We start from the raw sequence: 25,086 nt of genomic DNA on the forward strand, positions 1-25,086 counted from the left end.
AAACATATTACTCTGTCCGAGTATACAAGTCTAATCATCTTATTTAACACCGCTGGAGGGAAAAACAAGAAAAAAAAACCCTTCTTAGCAGGTTATAAATCAAACAGACGGCTAAGTTTGATATACCTGCTGTGTGCTTCCTGTTACAGAAAAACCAGGAAGCACACACTCCTCTGCTTCTCCACATCAACAATGACATGATTTTGTAAAAACACATTTTTTTGGACGTTTATTATTAGGCTTAGTTTACGTGAATCTTCCCTCATACAAGACCCTGTGAATGAGTTGTTGCTATAGCAACAATGATGAACTAGATCCAAGGCATTAATATAAAACCTTCAATGGATTTACCCAATCATTAATGTTACAGATGGGGCTACTCTCAGATAAAAATGAATCAGATTTGAGAATTCAATGGTGACTGATAAAAAACTGGGGCATTCTTGTGGTAGAAGAGGTACGACGCGCTTCAAAGCCGTAAAGCTGCCATTGTTAAATAACGCCATTGTGTTCCACATCACACCACAATGATGATCAGTTTCCTATTACGGCATGTCTGGTCATATTTTATTCCTAATATATATTGTTGTGTTAGCAAATTCGCCTCACACCTCCAGCGTCCAGGGTTCGAGTCTCGCTCCCGCTCACTGTGTGTGTGGAGTTTGCATGTTCTCCCCGTACTTGGGGGGTTCCCTCCGGGTGCTCCGGTTTCCTCCCACAGTCCAAAGACATGCTTCTAGGCTGATTGGAGTCTCTAAATTGCCCGTAGTGTGTGATTGCGTGAGTGAATGAGTGTGTGTGTGTGTGTGTGTCCTGCGATGGGTTGGCACTCCATCCAGGATGTATCCTGCCTTGATCAGGACACCTGAGATAGACACAGGCTCCCCGTGACCCGAGGATAGATCGGATAAGCGGTACAGACAATGAAATGAAAAGGAAAAAAAAATATTGCTGTTCTTTCAGCTGCTCCATGTTTGGGTTCGCCATGGTGGATCATCTGGTCCGCATGTTTCGATTTGGTACAGGTTTTACGCTGGACGCTACCCTCCCATTTTAATCCAGGCTTGGGACCCTGCACTGAGAGTTGACTCTCCCACGCTCTGCCTGGGAATCGAACCCAGGCCGTGGTAAAGAGAGCACGGGATCCTGCCGCTGGACTACCAGGAGGCTATTCCTAATATATACATTATATAATGTAAATTCAAAACCCCAGTGGTTATGCTGTATAGCGCTAGAACATAAACATGAAAGAATATTCTTCCAGAGGTGCTGGAAGCTTTCCCTACAGTGAAACTAAGGGCTCAGTTGATAAATAACCACAAATTATAACCTCAGGAAAAACTAGTTCCACCTCTGGAAAAAAAAAAAAGGGGAGTTGTATAGATTTGAAATAATGTATACTGACGGCTATATATTTAACAAACGCCCTCAAGTAACCAGGTTTTCTATTCTCAGTGCAGAGGAATGTGCAGAAATGACTGTCTATGGTAAAATGCCCATAAACTACAAAATACATTAGGTTTAAAATGTTGGAGTAATAACGGTTACCATTAGAGCGCTGCACTGCTAGGAGGTTTGTACACAATGAGTGTCATCTGAAACTAATAATAACCTCATCCGTGTCCCGGATTATTTCTATTGGTGAACCTTCAACATACTAATTACATTTCTGTTTAGGAGTGTGCGCTAAAACACGTCGCCTTCCCATAGCAGGTATAGCACGGTTGCTATGGTAACCGCATACATGCGGCGGCCTCATTAGGGTCCTGTGACCTGTGTGAAGACGGACACAGAAAGAATGGGCAAAATAATAAAGAATAGACGTCACGCCACGCTCTCTCTCTCTCTCTCTCTCTTCCTTCTTCTCTCTCTGAATTCCTAGAAACATCTCTGTTTATTTATGATGGACACCGGTGGCTGAGATGCAGTACCTTCTCCCAGTGAACAATCTCCCAGGCTCCATTTCTCAGCACTGAGAATGAAATGTAAATACAGAGAGAGAGAGAGAGAGAGAGAGAGAATTAGCTTTATTTTATCCTATGACACCATAATATGAAAGTCGTAGTAGAAATCTGAAACACATTAATATACACAGTCTTACCTTGCGTCTCTTTCTTGTTCACAACACTGTCTGCTTTGTGGCGTTTCTGTAAATGAGACGTTTAAAAACAAACGTTAAAACCCACACTAAAGAGCTGCAGTGAGACGTGTTGGGACCGGCTGTATAAACGGCGGTGAGAGAAGCTCTATGGAGATGCCTTGCTCACACAGGGTTGTATATTTCTGTGCCTCTCGGATCAGCCTGCCATCCGTTTGTGTTCGTTCACCTCTCCTCAGCATTATTTGGTTTTATTTATCCATTCATTCGGTTTGTACGATACAGTCGTATCATCCTGAGTGATCTTACCCCTGTTACAATGTTCAGAAACGCTGACTCAGATTGCTTTAAAATGGCCGTGGAGCTTCTCTTTGGAAATGAATGAAATTGGGTGGAAGCGACCAAGCGTGAACGTGATGAAGCACAGCTTTTTACACACGGTACGCAGCTCAGACTCTCTGCAGTGGTGTGGATTGGGGGGGGAACTGAGGCAGGGAGGATGGAGGAGACTGAAGTAACATTTCTGCTCCCTCTCATTCCACCCTGAGAGCTTTCTAATTACCACAGGTTGCCATGGGAGCAGCTCTTTCATCCTCTCTCCCTCTCCCCAATTCTCTCTGTCCCCATCTTCCCACTCTCCCCAACTCTCTCTCTCTCCCCATCTACCCCCCCGTCTCCAGCTCTCCCTCTCCTCTCTCTTTCCTCCCACCTCTCTCTCCCTCTCTATTTCACTCTTCCCACCTCTCTCTCTCCCCGTCTTTCTCTCTTCTCCCCCAACTCTCTCTCTCTCCCCCTCTGCAAACCTCTGTTTCTCTCCTTTCCCATCTCTTCTCTTATTCTTCCCACCGCCGTCCCTTTCACTCTCCCCATTTCTCCCTCGCTTTCGCTCTTCCTATATCTCCCTCTCTCCAATAAGTCTCTGTTTCTCCTCTCTCTTGCTCACTTTCTCCCCATCTCTGTCTTTCATCCACCCCATCTCCCTCTGCCTCTCCCTCTCTCTCTCTCTCGGTTGTATGGAATCCTTGCCCCCTGCCTGCTATTGCAGAGCTTAATGAATATTCTGAATCACATGGCTTCTTCACTTGCTGCGCATGGAAAAGTCAAAAGTTAGACCCCCCTCTCACAGCCCATTCATCTTCTTCCAGACACTACTGCAGTGCTGAGAACTCTCTCTCTCCCTCCCCTTCTGTACACTTTCTTCCTTCCTTCCTTCTTTACTCTCTTTTATTCTCAGTCTCCCAGAGTGTGTACTCTTCTCTCTCTCTCTCTGAGTACGTCTCTCTCTAAGCATTTCTGTCAGTCTGTCGGTCCGTGTGTGTGTGTGTGTGTATGTGTGTGTGTGAGAAATCGCCCAAGGGTTTGTGAGCCATGTCTTTGTTTGAGAAGCACAGACAGACACAGAAACATGACAGGCCAGATTATGACCAAGCACTCCAGATCCACTTTAATTCTGAAACATTTTTTATATTTTAGCTTGTAGATAGGAAATGAATCACATGACATAGGCAAAGATGATGTAAATATACTCGGTTGATTGTTTCTTTGAGAAACAGTGATGGGAATAGGAGTGGGATTGTAGGAGTGGGATTTTCCCTAAGGTGCATCACACTGCCTATCAGAAGAGGTTTAATATGCTGTGCTGGGCTGGACTGACCGCAGGATCTGGTGTGGAGCGATCATCTAACTGCTCAGAAGGATCCAGAGTCTCAGTGATGATGTGGGACTGTTTGGAGATCAGCAATTTCAATCTTAATTGAAAGTAAATGATATCAAACCCATTGAGATGCCCCAAGTGCTCGTTCATAAGCAGTTAAAATCTGAAGCCATTTTCTAAAACTCTGCGTATCCCAGAAGAGGGAAAAACACACATCTCACACAGAAATTTTATAATTTCCATTCTGCCAGTGCAAATGAACGCCAGTGGACTGGTAAAAAGGGTTAAATATGACCGATAAAGCCATTCCAAGCACACCATCATACAGAAAACATACAGCATCACACATATAGTATATAGTAATGAAGCAGAATAAAAAACAGCCAGCATCTCACCAGATCCTCGATCACCTCCTTCACCGCTGCCACCACCAGGATGAAGAGCAACGGCACCAGCGTGGTCCAACGTCCGGTCGGAGAAACGTCTGGAATTTGCTGAAATGCACACGTAAGCACATGCGTTAACATTGACCGAGGACAGACACCGTCTCTGTAGCCTGTGTGAATTTCTCATTTCCAGTGACTTAGTGGCGAATAAAAGACCGTGTCCTTCATCATGCTCTCTTTTCTAGCAAGCTTGGTGGAAAAACATGCTTCTCCTCGAGTTCTCTGTGTGTGTGTGTACATGTAATTTGTCAACAGGAGGTGAGAAGAGTGACCCGAGAGCAGGCCGTTAAGCAGTAATCTGACAGGCTGGAGGAGTGATGCGTGAGCACAGGTCAGCAAGTAAGCATCAGTCTATCGGTGCAGTGCTTCACGGAGCTCGCTGTTAACCTCCATGGATAAGAATGCGAACATAAACTTTTACGCACAGAAAGGACCAGATGAAGGGGGGAAAAAATAAAATTGTTTTAGGTTAGGGGCGGGGTTGATGTTCGTCCCTGATACAAAATAAATCCAATTATTTCAATTGATGTCTCATGATTTCACTACATAAAAAATAATAAATAGAATAGAATAATAAAAATAATTGAATTAATTAATTAATTAACTAATTAATATTAATAATAATAATAATAATAATAATAATAATAATAATAATAATAATAATAATAAATAATTTTTTGTTCAACAACCTTGGAAAAAAGAACTCTTAACTCAATACTTTACCTTTACACACACACACGCCTGGTTGACTAGCTAATGACTATGACTTGTCCACCCTTAATGTGTGTTGTGTAAATGTCTTTTAGTATAATGCGATCATATTTTTTTTAAATCACATTACCCACCCCTACAGAACACTGCATCATTTTCACTGCTGAACATATTAGCATCATTTGCAGCTAAGACAAAAGAACATTACAGCAGTGATGGAGCTGGAACTTGTGATCCACAAAACCATTAAATATATTCATTATAATCCATCTGACCTCAGTTAAACATCCAACACTGTGATGCGTATCATAATGTAATCTCTGTGATGTGTAATAAACTCTGTTCTGTAGAGTATCTAGTGATGAATGATGTGGAAATACATGCACCGAAAACAGGAGAGATGACCGATAGCATCGTACTCTAATGACATTCAGTAACAAACAGGAAACGGAAACCTTGCGGTCCGTGGATCAAAATGACAAGAGGGAGGTTCGCTGTGTGCCTTCGGTTAAAACTCGGGCTTAATGGGTTTAGCTGACCAGCAGTGACATGGTCCTGGTGCTCACTGTGTCCACTGTGCTCTTTCTCTCTTCAGAGGCTCAGCTGCGTGTTCAAGGTCACTGCATTGACAGCTGAGAGAACAGACACACCAACCACCTGCGCTTCACAATCCTCTCTCTTTATACTTCTCCTATATCCCTCCATCTCTCTCTCTCTTTATACTTCTCCTATATCCCTCCATCTCTCTCTCTCTTTATACTTCTCCTATATCCCTCCATCTCTCTCTCTCTTTATACTTCTCCTATATCCCTCCATCTCTCTCTCTCTTTATACTTCTCCTATATCCCTCCATCTCTCTCTCTCTTTATACTTCTCCTATATCCCTCCATCTCTCTCTCTCTTTATACTTCTCCTATATCCCTCCATCTCTCTCTCTCTTTATACTTCTCCTATATCCCTCCATCTCTCTCTCTCTTTATACTTCTCCTATATCCCTCCATCTCTCTCTCTCTCTCTTTATACTTCTCCTATATCCCTCCATCTCTCTCTCTCTTTATACTTCTCCTATATCCCTCCATCTCTCTCTCTCTTTATACTTCTCCTATATCCCTCCATCTCTCTCTCTCTTTATACTTCTCCTATATCCCTCCATCTCTCTCTCTCTCTCTCTCTCTCTTTATACTTCTCCTATATCCCTCCATCTCTCTCTCTCTCTTTATACTTCTCCTATATCCCTCCATCTCTCTCTCTCTTTATACTTCTCCTATATCCCTCCATCTCTCTCTCTCTCTCTTTATACTTCTCCTATATCCCTCCATCTCTCTCTCTCTTTATACTTCTCCTATATCCCTCCATCTCTCTCTCTCTTTATACTTCTCCTATATCCCTCCATCTCTCTCTCTCTTTATACTTCTCCTATATCCCTCCATCTCTCTCTCTCTTTATACTTCTCCTATATCCCTCCATCTCTCTCTCTCTTTATACTTCTCCTATATCCCTCCATCTCGCTCTCTCTTTATACTTCTCCTATATCCCTCCATCTCTCTCTCTCTTTATACTTCTCCTATATCCCTCCATCTCGCTCTCTCTTTATACTTCTCCTATGTCCCTCCATCTCTCTCTCTTTATACTTCTCCTATATCCCTCCATCTCTCTCTCTCTTTATACTTCTCCTATATCCCTCCATCTCGCTCTCTCTCTTTATACTTCTCCTATATCCCTCCATCTCTCCCTCTCTTTATACTTCTCCTATATCCCTCCATCTCTCTCTCTCTTTATACTTCTCCTATATCCCTCCATCTCGCTCTCTCTTTATACTTCTCCTATATCCCTCCATCTCTCTCTCTCTTTATACTTCTCCTATATCCCTCCATCTCGCTCTCTCTTTATACTTCTCCTATATCCCTCCATCTCTCTCTCTCTTTATACTTCTCCTATATCCCTCCATCTCGCTCTCTCTCTTTATACTTCTCCTATATCCCTCCATCTCTCCCTCTCTTTATACTTTTCCTATATCCCTCCATCTCTCTCTCTCTCTCTTTATACTTCTCCTATATCCCTCCATCTCTCTCTCTTTATACTTCTCCTATATCCCTCCATCTCTCTCTCCCTTTATACTTCTCCTATATCCCTCCATCTCTCTCTCTTTATACTTCTCCTATATCCCTCCATCTCTCTCTCTCTTTATACTTCTCCTATATCCCTCCATCTCTCTCTCTCTTTATACTTCTCCTATATCCCTCCATCTCTCTCTCTCTTTATACTTCTCCTATATCCCTCCATCTCTCTCTCTCTTTATACTTCTCCTATATCCCTCCATCTCTCTCTCTCTTTATACTTCTCCTATATCCCTCCATCTCTCTCTCTCTCTTTATACTTCTCCTATATCCCTCCATCTCTCTCTCTCTTTATACTTCTCCTATATCCCTCCATCTCGCTCTCTCTCTTTATACTTCTCCTATATCCCTCCATCTCGCTCTCTCTCTTTATACTTCTCCTATATCCCTCCATCTCGCTCTCTCTCTTTATACTTCTCCTATATCCCTCCATCTCTCTCTCTCTTTATACTTCTCCTATATCCCTCCATCTCTCTCTCTCTTTATACTTCTCCTATATCCCTCCATCTCGCTCTCTTTATACTTCTCCTATATCCCTCCATCTCTCTCTCTCTTTATACTTCTCCTATATCCCTCCATCTCTCTCTCTCTTTATACTTCTCCTATATCCCTCCATCTCGCTCTCTCTCTTTATACTTCTCCTATATCCCTCCATCTCTCTCTCTCTTTATACTTCTCCTATATCCCTCCATCTCGCTCTCTCTCTTTATACTTCTCCTATATCCCTCCATCTCGCTCTCTCTCTTTATACTTCTCCTATATCCCTCCATCTCTCTCTCTCTCTCTTTATACTTCTCCTATATCCCTCCATCTCTCTCTCTCTCTCTTTATACTTCTCCTATATCCCTCCATCTCTCTCTCTCTTTATACTTCTCCTATATCCCTCCATCTCTCTCTCTCTTTATACTTCTCCTATATCCCTCCATCTCTCTCTCTCTTTATACTTCTCCTATATCCCTCCATCTCTCTCTCTCTCTTTATACTTCTCCTATATCCCTCTCTCACTCTCTCTTTATACTTCTCCTATATCCCTCCATCTCTCTCTCTCTTTATACTTCTCCTATATCCCTCCATCTCTCTCTCTCTTTATACTTCACCTATATCTCTCCCTCTCTCTCTCTCTACTTCTCCTATATCCCTCTCTCTCTCTTTATACTTCTATATCCCTCTCTCACTCTCTCTTTATACTTCTCCTATATCCCTCCATCTCTCTCTCTCTTTATACTTCTCCTATATCCCTCCATCTCGCTCTCTCTTTATACTTCTCCTATATCCCTCCATCTCTCTCTCTCTCTCTTTATACTTCACCTATATCTCTCCCTCTCTCTCTCTCTACTTCTCCTATATCCCTCTCTCTCTCTTTATACTTCTATATCCCTCTCTCTCTCTCTCTTTATACTTCTCCTATATCCCTCCATCTCTCCCTCTCTTTATACTTCACCTATATCTCTCCCTCTCTCTCTCTCTACTTCTCCTATATCCCTCCATCTCGCTCTCTCTCTTTATACTTCTCCTATATCCCTCCATCTCTCTCTCTCTCTCTTTATACTTCTCCTATATCCCTCCATCTCTCTCTCTCTTTATACTTCTCCTATATCCCTCCATCTCTCTCTCTCTATATACTTCTCCTATATCCCTCCATCTCACTCTCTCTCTTTATACTTCTCCTATATCCCTCCATCTCTCTCTCTCTTTATACTTCTCCTATATCCCTCCATCTCTCTCTCTCTATATACTTCTCCTATATCCCTCCATCTCTCTCTCTCTATATACTTCTCCTATATCCCTCCATCTCTCTCTCTCTTTATACTTCTCCTATATCCCTCCATCTCTCTCTCTCTCTTTATACTTCTCCTATATCCCTCCATCTCTCTCTCTCTTTATACTTCTCCTATATCCCTCCATCTCGCTCTCTCTTTATACTTCTCCTATATCCCTCCATCTCGCTCTCTCTCTTTATACTTCTCCTATATCCCTCCATCTCGCTCTCTCTCTTTATACTTCTCCTATATCCCTCCATCTCTCTCTCTCTTTATACTTCTCCTATATCCCTCCATCTCTCTCTCTCTTTATACTTCTCCTATATCCCCCTCTCTCTCTCTATACTTCTCCTATATCCCTCTCTCTCCCTCTCTTTATACTTCACCTATATCTCTCCCTCTCTCTCTCTCTACTTCTCCTATATCCCTCTCTCTCTCTTTATACTTCTATATCCCTCTCTCACTCTCTCTTTATACTTCTCCTATATCCCTCTCACTCTCTCTACTTCATCTATATCCCTCTCTCTCTCTTTATACTTCTCCTATATCTCTCTGTCCATCTCTCTACTTCACCTATATCCCTCTCTCTCTCTCTATACTTCTCCTATATCCCTCTCTCACTCTCTCTACTTCACCTATATCCCTCTCTCTCTCTTTATACTTCTCCTATAACCCTCTCTCTCTTTATACTTCACCTATATCCCTCTCTCTCTCTCTCTCTCTATACTTCTCCTATATCCCTCTCTCTCTTTATACTTCTCCTATATCCCTCTCTCACTCTCTCTACTTCACCTATATCCCTCTCTCTCTCTTTATACTTCTCCTATAACCCTCTCTCTCTTTATACTTCTCCTATAACCCTCTCTCTCTTTATACTTCTCCTATAACCCTCTCTCTCTTTATACTTCTCCTATATCTCTCTCCCTCTCTCTACTTCACCTATATCCCTCTCTCTCTCTCTATACTTCTCCTATATCCCTCTCTCTCTTTATACTTCTCCTATAACCCTCTCTCTCTTTATACTTCTCCTATAACCCTCTCTCTCTTTATACTTCTCCTATATCTCTCTCCCTCTCTCTACTTCACCTATATCCCTCTCTCTCTCTCTCTCTCTATACTTCTCCTATATCCCTCTCTCTCTTTATACTTCTCCTATATCCCTCTCTCTCTCTATTTATACTTCTACATCTCTCTCTCACCCTCTCTTTATACTTCTCCTATATCCCCCTCTCTCTCTTTATACTTCTATATCCCTCCCTCCACTTCACTTACATCCCTCTCTCTCTCTTTCTCTCTCTTTATACTTCTCCTATATCCCTCTCTCTCTCTCTCTACTTCACCTATATCTCTCTCTCTACTTCACCTATATCCCTCTCTCTCTCTATTTATACTTCTACATCTCTCTCACCCTCTCTTTATACTTCTCCTATATCCCTCTCTCCCCTTCACCTATATCCCTCTCTCACTCTCTTTATACTCCTCCCTCCCCCTCTCTCTCTCTCTCTCTACTTCTCCTATATCCCTATCTTTCTCTCTCTCTCTTCATCCCTTTCTCGCACTCTCTCTTCTTCTCTCTCTCTCACTTTCTCTATCATTATACTTCTCCCCTCTCTCTCCTTTTGCTCTCTCTCACTCACTCTCGGTTACTCTCTCTCTATCTCTCTCTCGGTCACTCTCTCTCTCTCTCTCTCTCTCTGTTGGTCACTCTCTCTCTTTCTTGGTCTCCCTCTCCCTAAAGTATCTATAGTGTGTGACTACAGCTGTTAAAAACCAAAACTTAATTAAACTGAACTAAAAGGAGAGACAAAATATACAGACAAAAGGGCATATTAAAAGGAAAATTCATGGTAGTTATGCTAGGGGGCATTTATTTATTCATTCATTCATTTTGTTGGCATGTCTCAACATGCCCACATACAGGAAAGAGTTCCCAGTCCTTCAGACTAATCAGCTTCATGTTACGAGGAAATGGTTCTATCCTGATGGGGATGGTGTGTTCAGGGCTCACTGATGGCTCTAATGAATGGTGTAATGAATAAAAATGAGGATGTAAATCATGCTCTGCAGCCTCCAGCCACCAAATCTCAACCCAGCTGAACATTTGGAGAGCAGTGTTAGACAGTGCTATTCACCATCAGCACCACGACAAGGGAAAGAAGAAGAAGCCTTTATTATCGCCACACATACATTAGAGCACAGTGGAATACGTTTCTTCGCATATCCCGGCTGAGGAAGTTGGGGTCAGAGTGCAGAGGCAGCTGTGATAGAGCAGCCCTAGAGAAGAGAGGGTTGCTCATTTGCCCGACAATGGCAGCTTGGCATTGCTGGGGCTTGAACCCTGATCTTCTGATCAAGAGCCTAAGCTACCACTGCCCCTCCAGTACCGTTCCAGAGAATCTAAACCAAGGAGCACTGAAGCTGTTCTGGTAGCTTACACCTTACTAAGACACTTAATCACAAAATGGTAGTGTTTTCCCCTTTAATCTAGCCAGTTTAATCAGTGGAAAAGGTGAGCAGCTGGAAGTCTGCTTGGTTCATCCAAAGTTCAGCTACGCCAGCATTACAGCATGGATCTGAGGCCTCTGTCCAGAGCAAGGTGAGGCAAAGACAGCTGATTATCTAATGTCATGATGTAATGCTCGATTCTGGCGATGCGGGTTTTACCTGCAGCAGGGCGATGAACAGGAAGAAGGAGTTGGCAGCTCTTCTGAATTGTGAGTAGAGGAACCGCGGCAGGAAAGTGAGCACGTTGTACTTCGCCGTGCTGGAGGAGGAAACAGAGTAACGGCTGAGTCAGATTACAGCAGGAGACACTGAAAGCAAAGCAAACAATAAGAAAATCTCTACACTGTGGTCCATCACTGTGGTAGAAAATATGACCAGAATATTAGATCATATAATACCCTACAGATAAAAAGTTTCATGATAGCAAATATAAGCATCAGCACTTTAAGGTTTGCACAAAAGTAATATCGCTGGGCTTCTCGGCGCAACAGAAACAAAACATTCACAATATTGAAGGGAGTTTAATAACATTGGAGCCTGACAATGCCACAGCCAGCGAAGAAAGCAAAACTGGCCATGGACTCTGGGTGGGAGGGATGTCGTGATTATCTCACCTGTCAATCAGAGTGATGCTAGCCAATCATGGGCTTCTGTGAGCTCATGAATGTGGAAGAGGGCAGATCTATCAGTTCTATCAGGAGCAGCAGTTCTAAATGATGCAGAATTTGGCTTCATGTGTATCGGAGTGTAACGTGGCTGAGCTAGCTAGTGTGTGGCTAATGGCTAAAGACAAAACTGTGCAAAAATGAAAGGAAAGATCCACATACACAGAGGATTATAAAACTAACGGTATATAGAACAACAATTAGCTCCACTCGATACGCACAGTGCTAATTAGTGGCCATTTATAATAGCTTCTTAAGCATTCTGGACTGTTTCCCTGTCTGATTATATGTGTGATGCTATCAGAAAAGAGTTGTTCATGTAATTTATTATGATATTAACGGCCATTTTGTCCAACCATACCAGACTACACTCCAAAAAAAAAAAAAAATCCAACCAATCCCTCAGTAATAATCAACTTCACCCACACCACCACCACCACCACCCAATAACAACTCTACTAGGGACAGAGATATATGCAGAATGACCAGAGAGGAAAGGAAACACAGACAGGGTGTGTGGAGTAAATAACTCAGTGCGTAATCAGGGTTGGACCGGCACCAAATGAGAGAGAGAGAGAGAGAGAGAGAGAGAGGGAGAGAGAGAGAGAGAGAGAGAGAGAGGTAAAAGAGTGAGTTATGGTGGTAGGAGCTTGGCACAGACTCCATCAGGCTCTTGTGTGATTTATGCCCACATTAGGGAGTGGGCAGGCAGTGCAGTGCATTATGGGGTGATATATATAAACCCTGTACCCCCTCACAAGCCTGTTTACACAGCGGCTCACTGACACCCGGTCATCTTTATCATCTCATATACTCACCATCATCAGCCTCATTGGTGCTCTGATGTGTCGCCATCAATACTGACCATAAGAGATTCTTCTTTATCAGTTACACTTGAGAGGTGAATTATAGGTGCTGTGGATTTATCGCTTAACACTGGTCATATTCCCAAACATTAAAAGCTGCATTAAAAGTAAGATTAATCATTCCCCCCCACCAAGAAGGGTGGATAAGTTCAACCTCAACCTTTTTTTTTTTTACTGCTTGAACTCACTCACACTCCCTTTCCCACCCACATTTATGAAGCTCCGCCCCCCAAGATTTAAGCTGACCCGCAAAGTGACCGACACAAGACGCATCCAGATTTCCAGATCACAGTTCATTTTTCCAAACAGGTTTTCTCTGTAATCTTTTCTAGCACGTCCTACACATCTTCCAGGTTATTCATATTCATGAATCTTGGTATTAAATGTGCCCCTTTTGTACATGTAGTGTGTATCCGTTATCTGGGAAGGTGCATGTAGTGTCCCTACAAAGCCTTCCTCTAAAAACTAATTAAAAGTTACAACCCTGGAGCCATCATTTATTTTTTTTAAAAGGTAAACTACACGCCATGGTCACTTTATTAGGAACACCCAGGCGACTATCTGATCTGCCGGGTGAGGGGAAAAAATATGGTCTTTGGATTTTACAGTGAAATTGGCAAGTTTGAAAATCTCAGTCTTTTGAATCTCTTTAGATTTTCAATAAAATGGCCAGGACAGGAAGACTACGAAAACACAAATAACCTTTACAACTGAGATGCTGGGAATCTTAAACATTGAGTTTACATCAGCAGCACTGGCCTTCGCTCCCATCAGCCAGGATCAGGAATCTAAAACTTTTCCAATCTGTCCAGATTCAGTCACATTTTCCCCATTCTCATGATTGACGTGAACGTGAACTGAACTTTTATTGCAAATCTGCATAATTTAACGCATTGCCCTGCTGTGTGTGAACTGCATGAAGGAGTATAGATGTTCCTAATAAAGTAGCTGGTGGGTGTTTATTCACATTACAAAACAAAATCTGCATAGGAGGCTAGAGGATATGAAAAAGATTCCAAGGAAGGGTATAGTTTAGTCCTAGAGCGTAGGATGTAAGGTATGAGAACATTTTGAGTAACAGACTTTACATAAGCAGGTTTAGACGCTTTGCATAAGCCTTTTCACACACTACAGCAGGTCCGAGGTTTACACAGCGCAAGATTTCTTTGATTGCCTCAAGATAAGACAACATCTGCGTGAAATGTACGCTAATACTGACTCGGGAAATCATGCCAAGGTGGACTCGTTAATATCAAGAGAATTACAGCAGATCTGATCGAAGGACCATTTTGCAAACCTGAGGTGTCATGGCGCAATCGAGTCACGGTTAGGAACAAATTCTACTAAATGAAAACAATGCTGTGATTTTTAGCTCCACCCTCAAACAGAAAAGCATCTCAGTATGCACAACAACATGTCGAACCTTGACCCGTACAGGTTACGACCGCAGAAGACCACGATAAGGTTCGCTTGTGTTAGCCATGAAGAAAAATTTGAGGCTACAGAAGACATTATTCCGATCTCGAACGCTCCCGTTTTAGTCACATTCGCATCTTCCCCACATCCTCATGACTGCTATGAACCTGAACAGAGCTCTTGATGTGCATCAGCATGATTTAATGCACTGCTCTGTTGTGCATGACTGATCAAAAATGCATTAAAACTGTTTAAAGCAACATGATGGAACGCAACAGCTATACTCTTTGTGTCACTACGAGATATCCGGGAGTGAGTGAAAAGTGATAGCACCCCTCTTATTGTCTGTGCTTCATGGATTCGGCTTTCAGAGATCACTATCAGACAAAAGCGGGCGGCAGCCAATTAGCAGCACAATGTGAGATGGAAAGTTCTGGCAAGAGCTCGGCTTACTCTGATCTTTCTCCTTTTTCTGGCCGTTCCCCAGCATTTACTCAGAAGAGGCACGGCCGCGAGCTAACATGAACACACAGAGCCACATCCAGAGCTAGAGCCGAGACGTTCTGTTCCTCCTCACTCTTTCTATCTCTCTTTCCTTTTTTATCCATCTCTCCGTCTCGTGTATAACAAATCCTTCGCCGAAAACGATTCTCTAGGCACCCACAAAACTCCACCTAGTGACCGGTTTCTCATTTCCGGCTCCACAACCTGACCACTGAATTGTTGCGTTATATCGTACAGCATTGTTCTTGATGAAGTGACCACTGATTCCAGATCATCTGCTGAACCGACACCAGACCAGAGCACTCGTGCTACTTTAACAAACCCACAGCCGTGCGGTGTAAAGCTGATCTCAGAACAGACACGCCCAGCGCAGCTCTGTGCCCATGCTCAAACAGCCTGTGTACCGTGAGGGTTCATGACCAGAGGGAACAGAAAGGGTTATAAAATCCAGCTGAATGTGTGCAGAGAAAATCATCTGCTGCTGAAACCTAAAAATTCACAGTCAGAGATGATGATGTTGTAACATGGAGGCTGAGATAACATGCTTTTCGGAGACATTGTGGATATCCTGATATTAATATTAAATAACATCTTTCTTAACATCAAAATTTTTCTTTTACAGATTTCTCATTAAATCTTTTTCATATTTTTCTACAAATAAAAAACATTACATTTTATATTAAATAAATAAATCATTTTTTCCCCCATTTATTTTTTGGTAAATAAAATTTTTTTTTCATATTGCGCACACACCCATGTGATCACTAAATATATCATAAATATCACTAAATATCAACAGTTCTAATTTATTCGAACTATTAATTCTAATTTATAAGAACAGCGACTACCAATCGAACAATTCTTCCATTTTAGTAACATTGACCCAAAATGTCCGCAATGGCAAAGATTTCAAATAATGACACAATAAGTCATTATCTCTAGCTAAACTGTATTAAATCACTAGCCTACATACTGACCTCATCATTAATCTGACCCACTAAACTTTCTAGCATTATTCCTTTTTTACTTACGAAATAGAAGCTTTTTGTGTTAAATGACCATGCAGCATGGATGTGGTGCCGTAGGAAAGGTCGAAGCTCTGCTTGACACTTGAATAGTTTGCCTTTTACACTGTAGGTCTTTCACTGTGTTGGGTGTGTGGGCAGTAAATAAGGAACGTGGATCAAAACAGAAAGGCGCACACACAAAACATTTCATTATAATATGATATTTGTGATGACCTGAATGTCCTTTTAAATCATCTCTACACTGCTGCGATATTCAGTGATGTTAGCAGAACCTTCTAACCTTTTTTAGCGCGTTTTGCATAGGAGCTCCGCAATTCAACATCAGAACACGCCAACATACAGCAGAAAAGCAGGAAATTCCTGCCTCGATAAAACAGGAAATGAGATCACCGGAATATGAATTTTGGAATAATTTGAGCAGATGTTTTGAAAGCCTCTCATTTGAATCGATATACCATTTAGAAGCCCCGCCCACCTTCTGAGCTCTCGACCCGGGCTCATGGGTCATCTTCACCTTACCTCACAAATTCCTTACCTCACAATAAATGTAGAACCTTTCATATTTTCTGGGCACTTTTAGACTTCCTTTAAGTGTAGACTCATTTCCAGTAGTACTTGTTTCTTATACTCCTTTAAGTTATTCCCTTATAGTTCTAATAATATTATTATAATTTCACTGTGATTTGAACATAAAAAATTCCATTAAGTCTCAATACTTAGACCTATCTATAGTTCGGAAGCTTTCACTTAGTCTCTGGCTTTTTCCATGTAAAATGACTTCTTCTCAGTGTACAGTAGTAGGATTATAATGTGCTTATACCAGTGCTACCTAAAAGTTTTCTCCAGAGCAGCTTAAATATATCGGTGGAATAATTTCCGTTTTTAACCCATCACTTGCTTTCGATATCACTCAGTAAACCTGCAGGTCTGGCATCTGTATAGCCTCAGCAGCTCCAGTTTGTTTTCACTCTTGCATGTAAAACATGAGAGGACTCGTACCGAGCGCGAGTGTTGTCACAGAGTGGTATGACTTGACTAGCTTAATCGCTGGTCAATTTTCGGCCACGGGGGTGGATTAGTTACAAGTGCTGCATTATTTAATGGAGAGAAAGCTGTGGCCTGTTGGTGCTTACACACACTCGCTTCTCATGTCTCAAGAGCACACAGGATACAGGTCGAGGTGTGTGGGTATGATTCCTTTATACAGTGTTTGCAAGTTTCTTTACATAGCAAGCGTGTGTGTGTGTGTGTGTGTGTGTGTGTGTGTGAGATGATCGTAATGCTACTCCACACATGTCCATGGCAGTGTGAAGTGCTGTGCTCAGCACTCTGATGCTGAAGGCGGCATTTGGCCTGGTCACTCCGCCAGGGACCCCGAGTGCCCCTCCAGCATGCATCAACATTCCAACAAGATCGAGTCCGACAAGCTGCCATCTGAACACTCTATACACACACACACACACACACACACACACACACAGGTCTAGCCATTTCCTATACACTAGCTAACTCTACACCAGTCCCAGACGCGACACCCACAAACAAGATGTTGTCTAAACAAAATTGAAAATGCTTCAGGAGTTTCAAAGCCATCATCTGATTGGCCGGAATCCACAGGATATGTTCCATGAGACGTGCGTTATGTTTTTTAACAGTCTGCTTGGAAACAAAGCTGTTGTGATGCTCTAATTCCCTCATGGAAGAAGGAAGATGTCATGTTCACAGCTGTGACAATGAGTTTTTACATTTATATTTATAGCATTTCGGCAGATGCCCTCATCCAGAGCGACTTTTCATCTCGTTTTATACAACAGGGGTTTAAAGAGCCTTGATCAGGAGCTCAGGACCTGGGATTCGAACTCATAACCTTCTGACCACTTCGCCTTATATGAGGATCCTGGAAAATGCTGGATTTTCCAATTGATGTCAAGTTCGCAGAACACACTGATTAATTTACACATCCTTCTTAAATGAACGATCTATAGTTGTATGCCGGTCTGTTTTTACAAGGACATCGACTTATAAGTTCCACGCACCCAAATATGATGCTGAACAAAACGATCTGTGATCGGTTGCTTTACATGTCAATCATGGGGTATGGGGGTTCAAGTGGTTAAGGCTCTGGGTTGTTGATCAGAGGTTAAAGCCCCAGCACCACCAAGCTGCACTGCTGGGCAACTGACCAAGGCCCTTAATCTGCTCTTCTCCAGGGGTGCTGTATCATAACTGCCCCTGAACTCTGACCACAACTTCCTCAGTTGGGATACGTAAAGAAAAAAAATTCCTCTGTGCTGTAATGTATGTGTGGCGATAATAAAGGCTTCTTGCCCTCAGCTCTTCTTAAAAATCAGACACCGCTTTTAGGGGACCCCTGGCCACTCTTCAAATCTTGAAGGTTTTGTGTGCCTCTTCCATGAACTCGGACCTTTAGGTTCTTTCCATAGATTTTCAATTGGATTCAGGTCAAGTGATTGGCTGGGCCGTTCTAGCAGCTTTATTTTCTTGCTCTGAAACCAAGTGAGAGTTTCCTTGGCTGTGTGTTTGGGATCATCGTCTTCCCTGTCTATCGTCCACCCTCGTTTCATTTTCATCATCCTGGTAGACTGCAGCGGATTTTTATCAAGAATGTCTAGGTACATTTTTCCTTTCATCCTTCCTTCAGTTATATGAAGTTTGCTAGTAACGTTTGCTGAAAAACAGCCCCACACCATGATGTTCCCACCTGGTTGGTCTGGTGCTTATGGAGTGATGTGCACTGCCATTTGTCCTCCAAACATGGTGTATAATTTGGTCTCATCTGACCAGACTATATTCTCACAGTATTTCACAGGCTTGTCCAAATGTTGTGCAGCAAACTTTAAACAAGCTTCAACATGCTTTTTCTTCAGGAATGGAGTCTTGCGTGTTGAGTGTGCATACAGGTCACAGCGGTTAAGTGCATTACTTAATGTTTTCTTTGAAACAATTGTTCCTGCTAATTCCAGGTGTTTCTGAAGCTCTCCACAAGTGAAATGATGTTCTTTCCACTTCCAGATTATGGCCCCAACACTGTTCACTGGAACATTCAGAAGTTTTGAAATGCTTCTATAACCAGTGCATGAGTATGTTTAGCAACAATAAGATTGCAAATGTCTTGAGAGAGCTCTTTGCATTTACCCTATCATGAGATGTTTCTTGTGCAAGTCCTTGGTAATGAGACACCTTTTTACAGGCCGTCATTTGGGACTGAATCAGCTGATATTTTGCACTGACCAGGGGCAGGATTGCTTTCTAATTACAATTCATACGCATTTCTTTGCCATGTACCTGTATTTTGCAATGACAATTTCTATCTATCTATCTATCCATCCATCCATCCATCCATCCATCCATCCATGTATCCATCTCAGCTGGTGTCTTGGCTTTCCATGCCTTTTTGCACCTCCCTTTCTTCATGTGTTCAATACTTTGTCCTTGTCCCTTTTCCCTGTGCCATTTCACATTATTACACATAACTTAATTTATGGACATCTACGGTTTGATTTCTTTGCATGTGTGGACTGCAACATCTGGACTGCAACATCTGGTGAAAAGTTCATGTCAATAGCACCTTTACAAATACATTTACTGAGAAAAATGACGACGTGTTCAATACTTATTTTACCTGCTGTATATATTACCAAGCAACACAGGAGTCAGTTAGATGAAACTACACAAAATTAATTACTACTGAAATGTGAGATTTTTATTATGTAAAGATTATAAAAAGTCATTTTACTGCAACAGTTTTTAAACACACATCACACAAACACATCTGCACATCCACACCCCTTTTATGTGCACATGCATACACACACACACACACAAATACACACACACACCCCTTCATGCGCACACGCATACACGCACACAAACACACTCCCCTTCATGTGCACACGCATACACACACACAAATATAAACACACACTCCTTCCTGCACATTTACTGAGCTAATGCCCCTGCAAACAACACAGTGAAGGTAGTGTCTGTGTGAATTTCCACCTGCTTCACACATTCACTTCAATTCCAAAGGCAGGAAATCTAACCGAGAATTCCAGATCTACAAAATGTTTCCTGGCAAAATGGAAAAAAAAAAAGTTCCAGGTGAGCAGATCATGCTTCAGAGGGCAGTTCAGCCGCAAACCTGTGAGTGCGTGTGTGTGTGTGTGTCTGCTGCGGGGTGTAAAATAAATAAATAAATAAGCAAATGAATGAATAATTAATAAGAAAGGAAACGGAGCTCCCCAGTCAGTCACGCAGCAGGAACGTGAACGCTAACTTGGCTTGATAGAAGACGCTCGTCCAGACCTGACCTGTTATCGCTCCTGCTTTATTTACAGCAGAGAAGACCGAAGCAGAGGAACGGAAAATAAACTGCACTGTATCTGCGGCTAATCTCCTTTTTCATGCATTACGTCTACATCGAGTTGGCGGTGTATTAGACACTGCGGTACAGGTACGGAGTGCGTCAGTGCTGCTGCGGTTTAGAGACACTGTACTGTAGGTGCACTTTACTACACACATTGAACTGGTTTTATCCTCCTTACAGGGGCACAGAAACTGCAGCTCAGTCACAGACACACTGAATAAATCAGCACCAATACAGCAGTGATGAAAACTTCTCTATTCCACACATTTTCGAAGAAGGCATAACGTTATGACCACGTGCCTAATATTGTGTTGGTCCCCCTTTCTGCTGCCAAAATAGCCCTGACCCGTCATGCACTGTGTATTCTGACACCTTTCTATCAGAAACAGCATTAACTTTGAGCAACAGTAGCTCGTCTTTTGGATCGGATCACACGGTCCAGCCTTCCTTCCCCCACATGCATCAATGAGCCTTGACCGCCCATGACCCTGTCGCTGGTTCACCTCTGTTCCTTCCTAGGACCACTTTTGATAGATACTGACCACTGCAGACCGGGAACACCCCACAAGAGCTGCAGTTTTGGAGATGCTCTGATCCAGTCATCTAGACATCACAATTTGTCCCTTGTCAAACTCACTCAAATCCCTACGCTTGTCCATTTTTCCTGCTTTTAACACATCAACTTTGAGGACAAAATGTTCACATGCTGCCTAATATATCCCACCCACTAACAGGTGCCATGGTGAGATGATCATCAGTATTATTCACGGCACCTCTCAGTGGTCATAATGTTATGCCTGATTGGTATTGATATATATATATATGAAATATTGTTGTGTTTAGAATAGTGCTTCCTCTCAGGCTGTTGTAGAAGTGCTCACACTACAAGACTCACCCTAGAGGATATGAAACATTTGTCAGCAGACTGAAAGGAGAAGAGGCTTTTATCACGACAGGGGAACTCGAGGTGTGTGTTCAGCGTGAGAGATAATAACTCTGAATGTATAGATATGAAGTAACAGTGGGACACAATATTTAAACTAGGAGGCGAAGTGAAACGAGCCTGGAAACGAAAAAAAAAAAAAGAGTCATTTATTAAGTGATTTGAATCATTTGGGTGTGTTCAGTTAAATGATTCGTTCAGTATTATTTCCCATTCAGCCTACCCCAGTGAACACACGAGGGAGAATCGGAGTCAGGATCCTACTCTTTGCCTCAAGAACATTTGGTTTTCACGCATCTAATCTCAGTGTGGCAGAAAATGACAACGATTCGTTCATCTAAGTGACTCATTCTTAAACTGATCTGATTCATTACTGAATAAAACAATCTCCATAAACAGCAGCACACTGAGAAAGCAGTGGAGTTGTACTGTATTGCTAAAATAAAATAAGTTACTAATTTTTTCCAAATTATTCTACACAATGTGTGTGTGTGTGTGTGTGAGAGAGAGATCAATTATTTTAGATTATTAAAATAAAACAAAATAACATGATATTGTCTGATAGTAGTTTCTCCAAAAACGAGTGGTGAAAAACCTAAAATAAATTAAATTAAAACAAAACACCACAAAACACAAAACAAAACAACACAAAACAAAACACGCTCTCTAAACGTTAATTAAGAATTAATCATCTATTTATTAAATGTCAGATAGGCTATTTATACATAGATCTATAGTTCAAAATTTGGTATAGACATTTATTATGACGGAATTCCTGACCAAGGACAAACTAGACCTGGACCAAACTGTGAAGGAAAATAATAAATAAACAAAATTAAATAAATAAAAATAAAATAAAATAAAATAAAATAGATAAATAAAATTGTATTAAATCAAATTAAATGACATACAATTAAATAAAATTAAATTACATAAAATGAATTTAATTTAATTTAAATTTTAATAAATACAAAAATTTAAAATACAATAATTTGATAAATTTATATAAATGTGTCAATATTTTTAGACTAGGATATCCTACCATGCACACTTCAAACCCAACAGAGTCAACGATGATAAAAAATAAAATGTTAATAGACTCTCCTGTCCTGCTCTGCATGTGAAGCTGAAATCAGACAGAGCTGCAGTGCTGTTCTTTAAGCCGTGAAGCAGGAGGTGCGAGATCCCACACTCTTCATCTCATGAAGGTGATGCCTCAGAGCAGACAAAAATAAAATCTCACCTGCACAGCAGTGTGTGTGTGTGTGTGTGTTTGCTCTTGCATGTTTTATCACTTTTGTCCAACACAAATTACCAAAATCATTCACACTTAAACAGTTCAGTATTTAAAAGAGGAGATGTGATGGTGGAGATGTGATTGTGTGAAAATTAAATAAGCTAGCAAATATTTCTCAGGTTCTAATTCTGTTCAGTCACATGATCTCCTGATGTTCTTGTGCCACAGCACACCTTCACACACCTTACTAAAATGCTGCTTTTCTCCCTGTGTGAAAGCATGTGTGTGTGTGTGTGTAAGCGTGTGTGTGTAAGCATGTGTGTGTGTGTAAGCATGTGTGTGTGTGTGTAAGCATGTGTGTGCGTGTGTGTAAGCGTGTGTGTGTGTAAGCATGTATGTAAGCGCGCGTGTGTGTGTGTGTGTGTAAGCATCTGTGTGTAAGTGCGTGTGTGTAAGCGTGCGTGTGTAAGCGTGCGTGTGTAAGCATGTGTGTGCGTGTGTAAGCGTGTGTGTGTAAGCATGTGTAAGTGTGTGTAAGCGTGTGTGTGTAAGCATGTATGTAAGCGCGCGCGTGTGTGTGTGTAAGCATCTGTGTGTAAGCGCGCGCGTGTGTGTGTAAGCATGCGTGTGTAAGCGTGTGTGTAAGCATGTATGTAAGCGCGTGCGTGTGTGTGTGCTGTTTAAAGCACGATGAGTTTGCAGAGGCAGGGCTGTGTGTCTGAGGGTAAACACTGATGATCTGTGTTTCTGTCTGTCTGTCTGTGTTTCTGTCTGTCTGTGTTTCTGCGTGTGTCTGTCTTTCTCTCGCCAAGTCTGTCTCTCTTTGTCCATCTGAAGCTCCGTTTTTTTCTGCCTGTGGTGCTCTCCATCTGTCATGCTGTGCCTCTCTCTCTCTCTCTAATTGTCTCTCTCTCCGTTTCATTCTTTCTCCAACACTGTATCAGTCTGTCTCTCTGTTTTTCTCCATCTGTCTGTCTCTCTCTCTCTCCGTTTCATTCTTTGTATTCAACTGTATTTTAGTCTGTCTCTTTCTGTTTTTCTCTGTCTCTCTGTTTCTCAATCTTTCTCTAACAGTATATCAGTCTGTCTGTCTCTCTCTCTGTTTCTGTCTCTCTCTCTGTTTCTGTCTCTCTCTCTGTTTAATTCTTTCTCTAACTGTATATCAGTCTGTCTCTTCGTCTCTCTCTCTCCCTCACTCTCCATCTGTCTGTCTCTCTCCATTTCTCTCTCACTCTGTGTTTCATTCTTTCTCTAACAATACATCAGTCTGTCTGTTTTGCTGTTTCTCTCTCTCTCTCTCTCTCTCTCTCTCTCTCTCTCTCTCTCTCTGTTTCATTCTTGTTCTAACTGTATTTTAGTCTGTCTCTTTCTGTTTCTCTCTCTCTCTCTCTCTCTCTCTCTCTCTCTCTCCCTCTCTCTCGGTTTCATTCTTGTTCTAACTGTATTTTAGTCTGTCTCTTTCTGTTTCTCTCTCACTGTTTCTCAATCTTTCTCTAACTATATATTAGTCTGTCCATCTGTCTCTGTCTCTCCATTTCTCTGACTCATTCTTTCTCTAACTGTATATCTGTCTCTTCGTCTCTCTCTCTCCCACACTCTGTCTGTCTCTCTCTCCCTCACTCTCTGTCTGTCTCTCTCTCTCTCCCTCACTCTCTGTCTGTCTCTCCCTCACTCTCTGTCCGCCTGTCTGTCTCTCTCCATTGCTCTTTCCCACTCTGTGTGTGTTTCATTCTTTCTCTAACAATATAGTCAGTCTGACTGTCTGTCTCTCTCTGTTTTATTCTGTCTCTCTCTCTGTTTTGTTCTCTCGCGCTCTCTCTCTCTCACACTGTTTCTCAATCTTTCTCTAACTATATATCAGTCTGTCCGTCTGTCTCTGTCTCTTTCTTTCTCTAACTGTATATCAGTTTGTCTCTTCGTCTCTCTCTCTCCCTCACTCTCTGTCTCTGTCTCCCTCACTCTCTGTCTCTGTCTCCCTCACTCTCTGTCTCTGTCTCCCTCACTCTCCGTCCGCCTGTCTCTCTCCGTTGCTCTTTCCCACTCCGTGTGTTTCATTCTTTCTCTAACAATATAGTCAGTCTGACTGTCTGTCTCTCTCTGTTTTATTGTCTCTCTCTCTCTCTGTCTCTCTCTGTGTTTTGTTCTCTCGTGCTCTCTCTCTGTGTTTTATTCTCTCTCTCTCTCTCTCCATCTGTTTTATTCTCGCTCTCTCTCACTCTCTGTGCTGCAGTGCAGTGTGTTAGTGTGGACAAAAACAGTCAGTATTTAACCCTTTCCTGATCTAAACAAGCTGCGAGTTGGAGTCAGTGAGAGAACACTACAGCCACAGCTCAATCCTAACTGCTCAGAATTGCACATTACACTACACTACATTATTCTTCCTCTGGGAACGATGAAGCATTCTCCTAAATGGCTCATTTACTGCTGTTTATTTTTATTTTCCAGAGAAGACAATAAGCCTGACATCCTGAGGTCAGGACCACGTGTTCCACTGATCCGGCTCTGTCGTACCTGACCCGGTTACTGCAGAACTTCGTAAACTGAGGCTGATTAATGAAGATCAGTCGAGCGTCATCCTGGTCAGCTAGAGAGGTCTTCTCTGACGCGTCCTCGGTCTTTTCGTATCCTGAAACGGCAGTGAGAAACACGCGTCACGTTACAGGTTCATAATCAAGAAGAAAAACACAATTCTCAGTGAACAGGAAATCTTCGGGAAATGTTTTCACACACCAGGAAACAGACTTCCTCA

General features: G+C 42.1%; 1 protein-coding gene across 4 annotated transcripts in view; it reads right to left on the reverse strand.

Moving 5' to 3' along the window:
* atp8a1 (ATPase phospholipid transporting 8A1) overlaps window positions 1-25,086 on the reverse strand; it is a 160,562-nt gene that overhangs the window by 115,537 nt on the left and 19,939 nt on the right. For all 4 annotated transcript variants that reach the window (XM_058396948.1, XM_058396945.1, XM_058396947.1 and 1 more), the window contains exons 2-6: window positions 24,849-24,963; window positions 11,451-11,550; window positions 4,148-4,246; window positions 2,102-2,147; window positions 1,932-1,972 (exon numbers count right to left, since the gene is read on the reverse strand). In XM_058396948.1, the coding sequence (XP_058252931.1) occupies window positions 1,932-1,972; window positions 2,102-2,147; window positions 4,148-4,246; window positions 11,451-11,550; window positions 24,849-24,963 (401 nt within the window). The remainder of the gene's footprint in view (window positions 1-1,931; window positions 1,973-2,101; window positions 2,148-4,147; window positions 4,247-11,450; window positions 11,551-24,848; window positions 24,964-25,086) is intronic.

This window comes from Hemibagrus wyckioides, linkage group LG08 (assembly GCF_019097595.1).
Source record: "Hemibagrus wyckioides isolate EC202008001 linkage group LG08, SWU_Hwy_1.0, whole genome shotgun sequence".
Lineage (NCBI taxonomy): Eukaryota > Metazoa > Chordata > Actinopteri > Siluriformes > Bagridae > Hemibagrus > Hemibagrus wyckioides.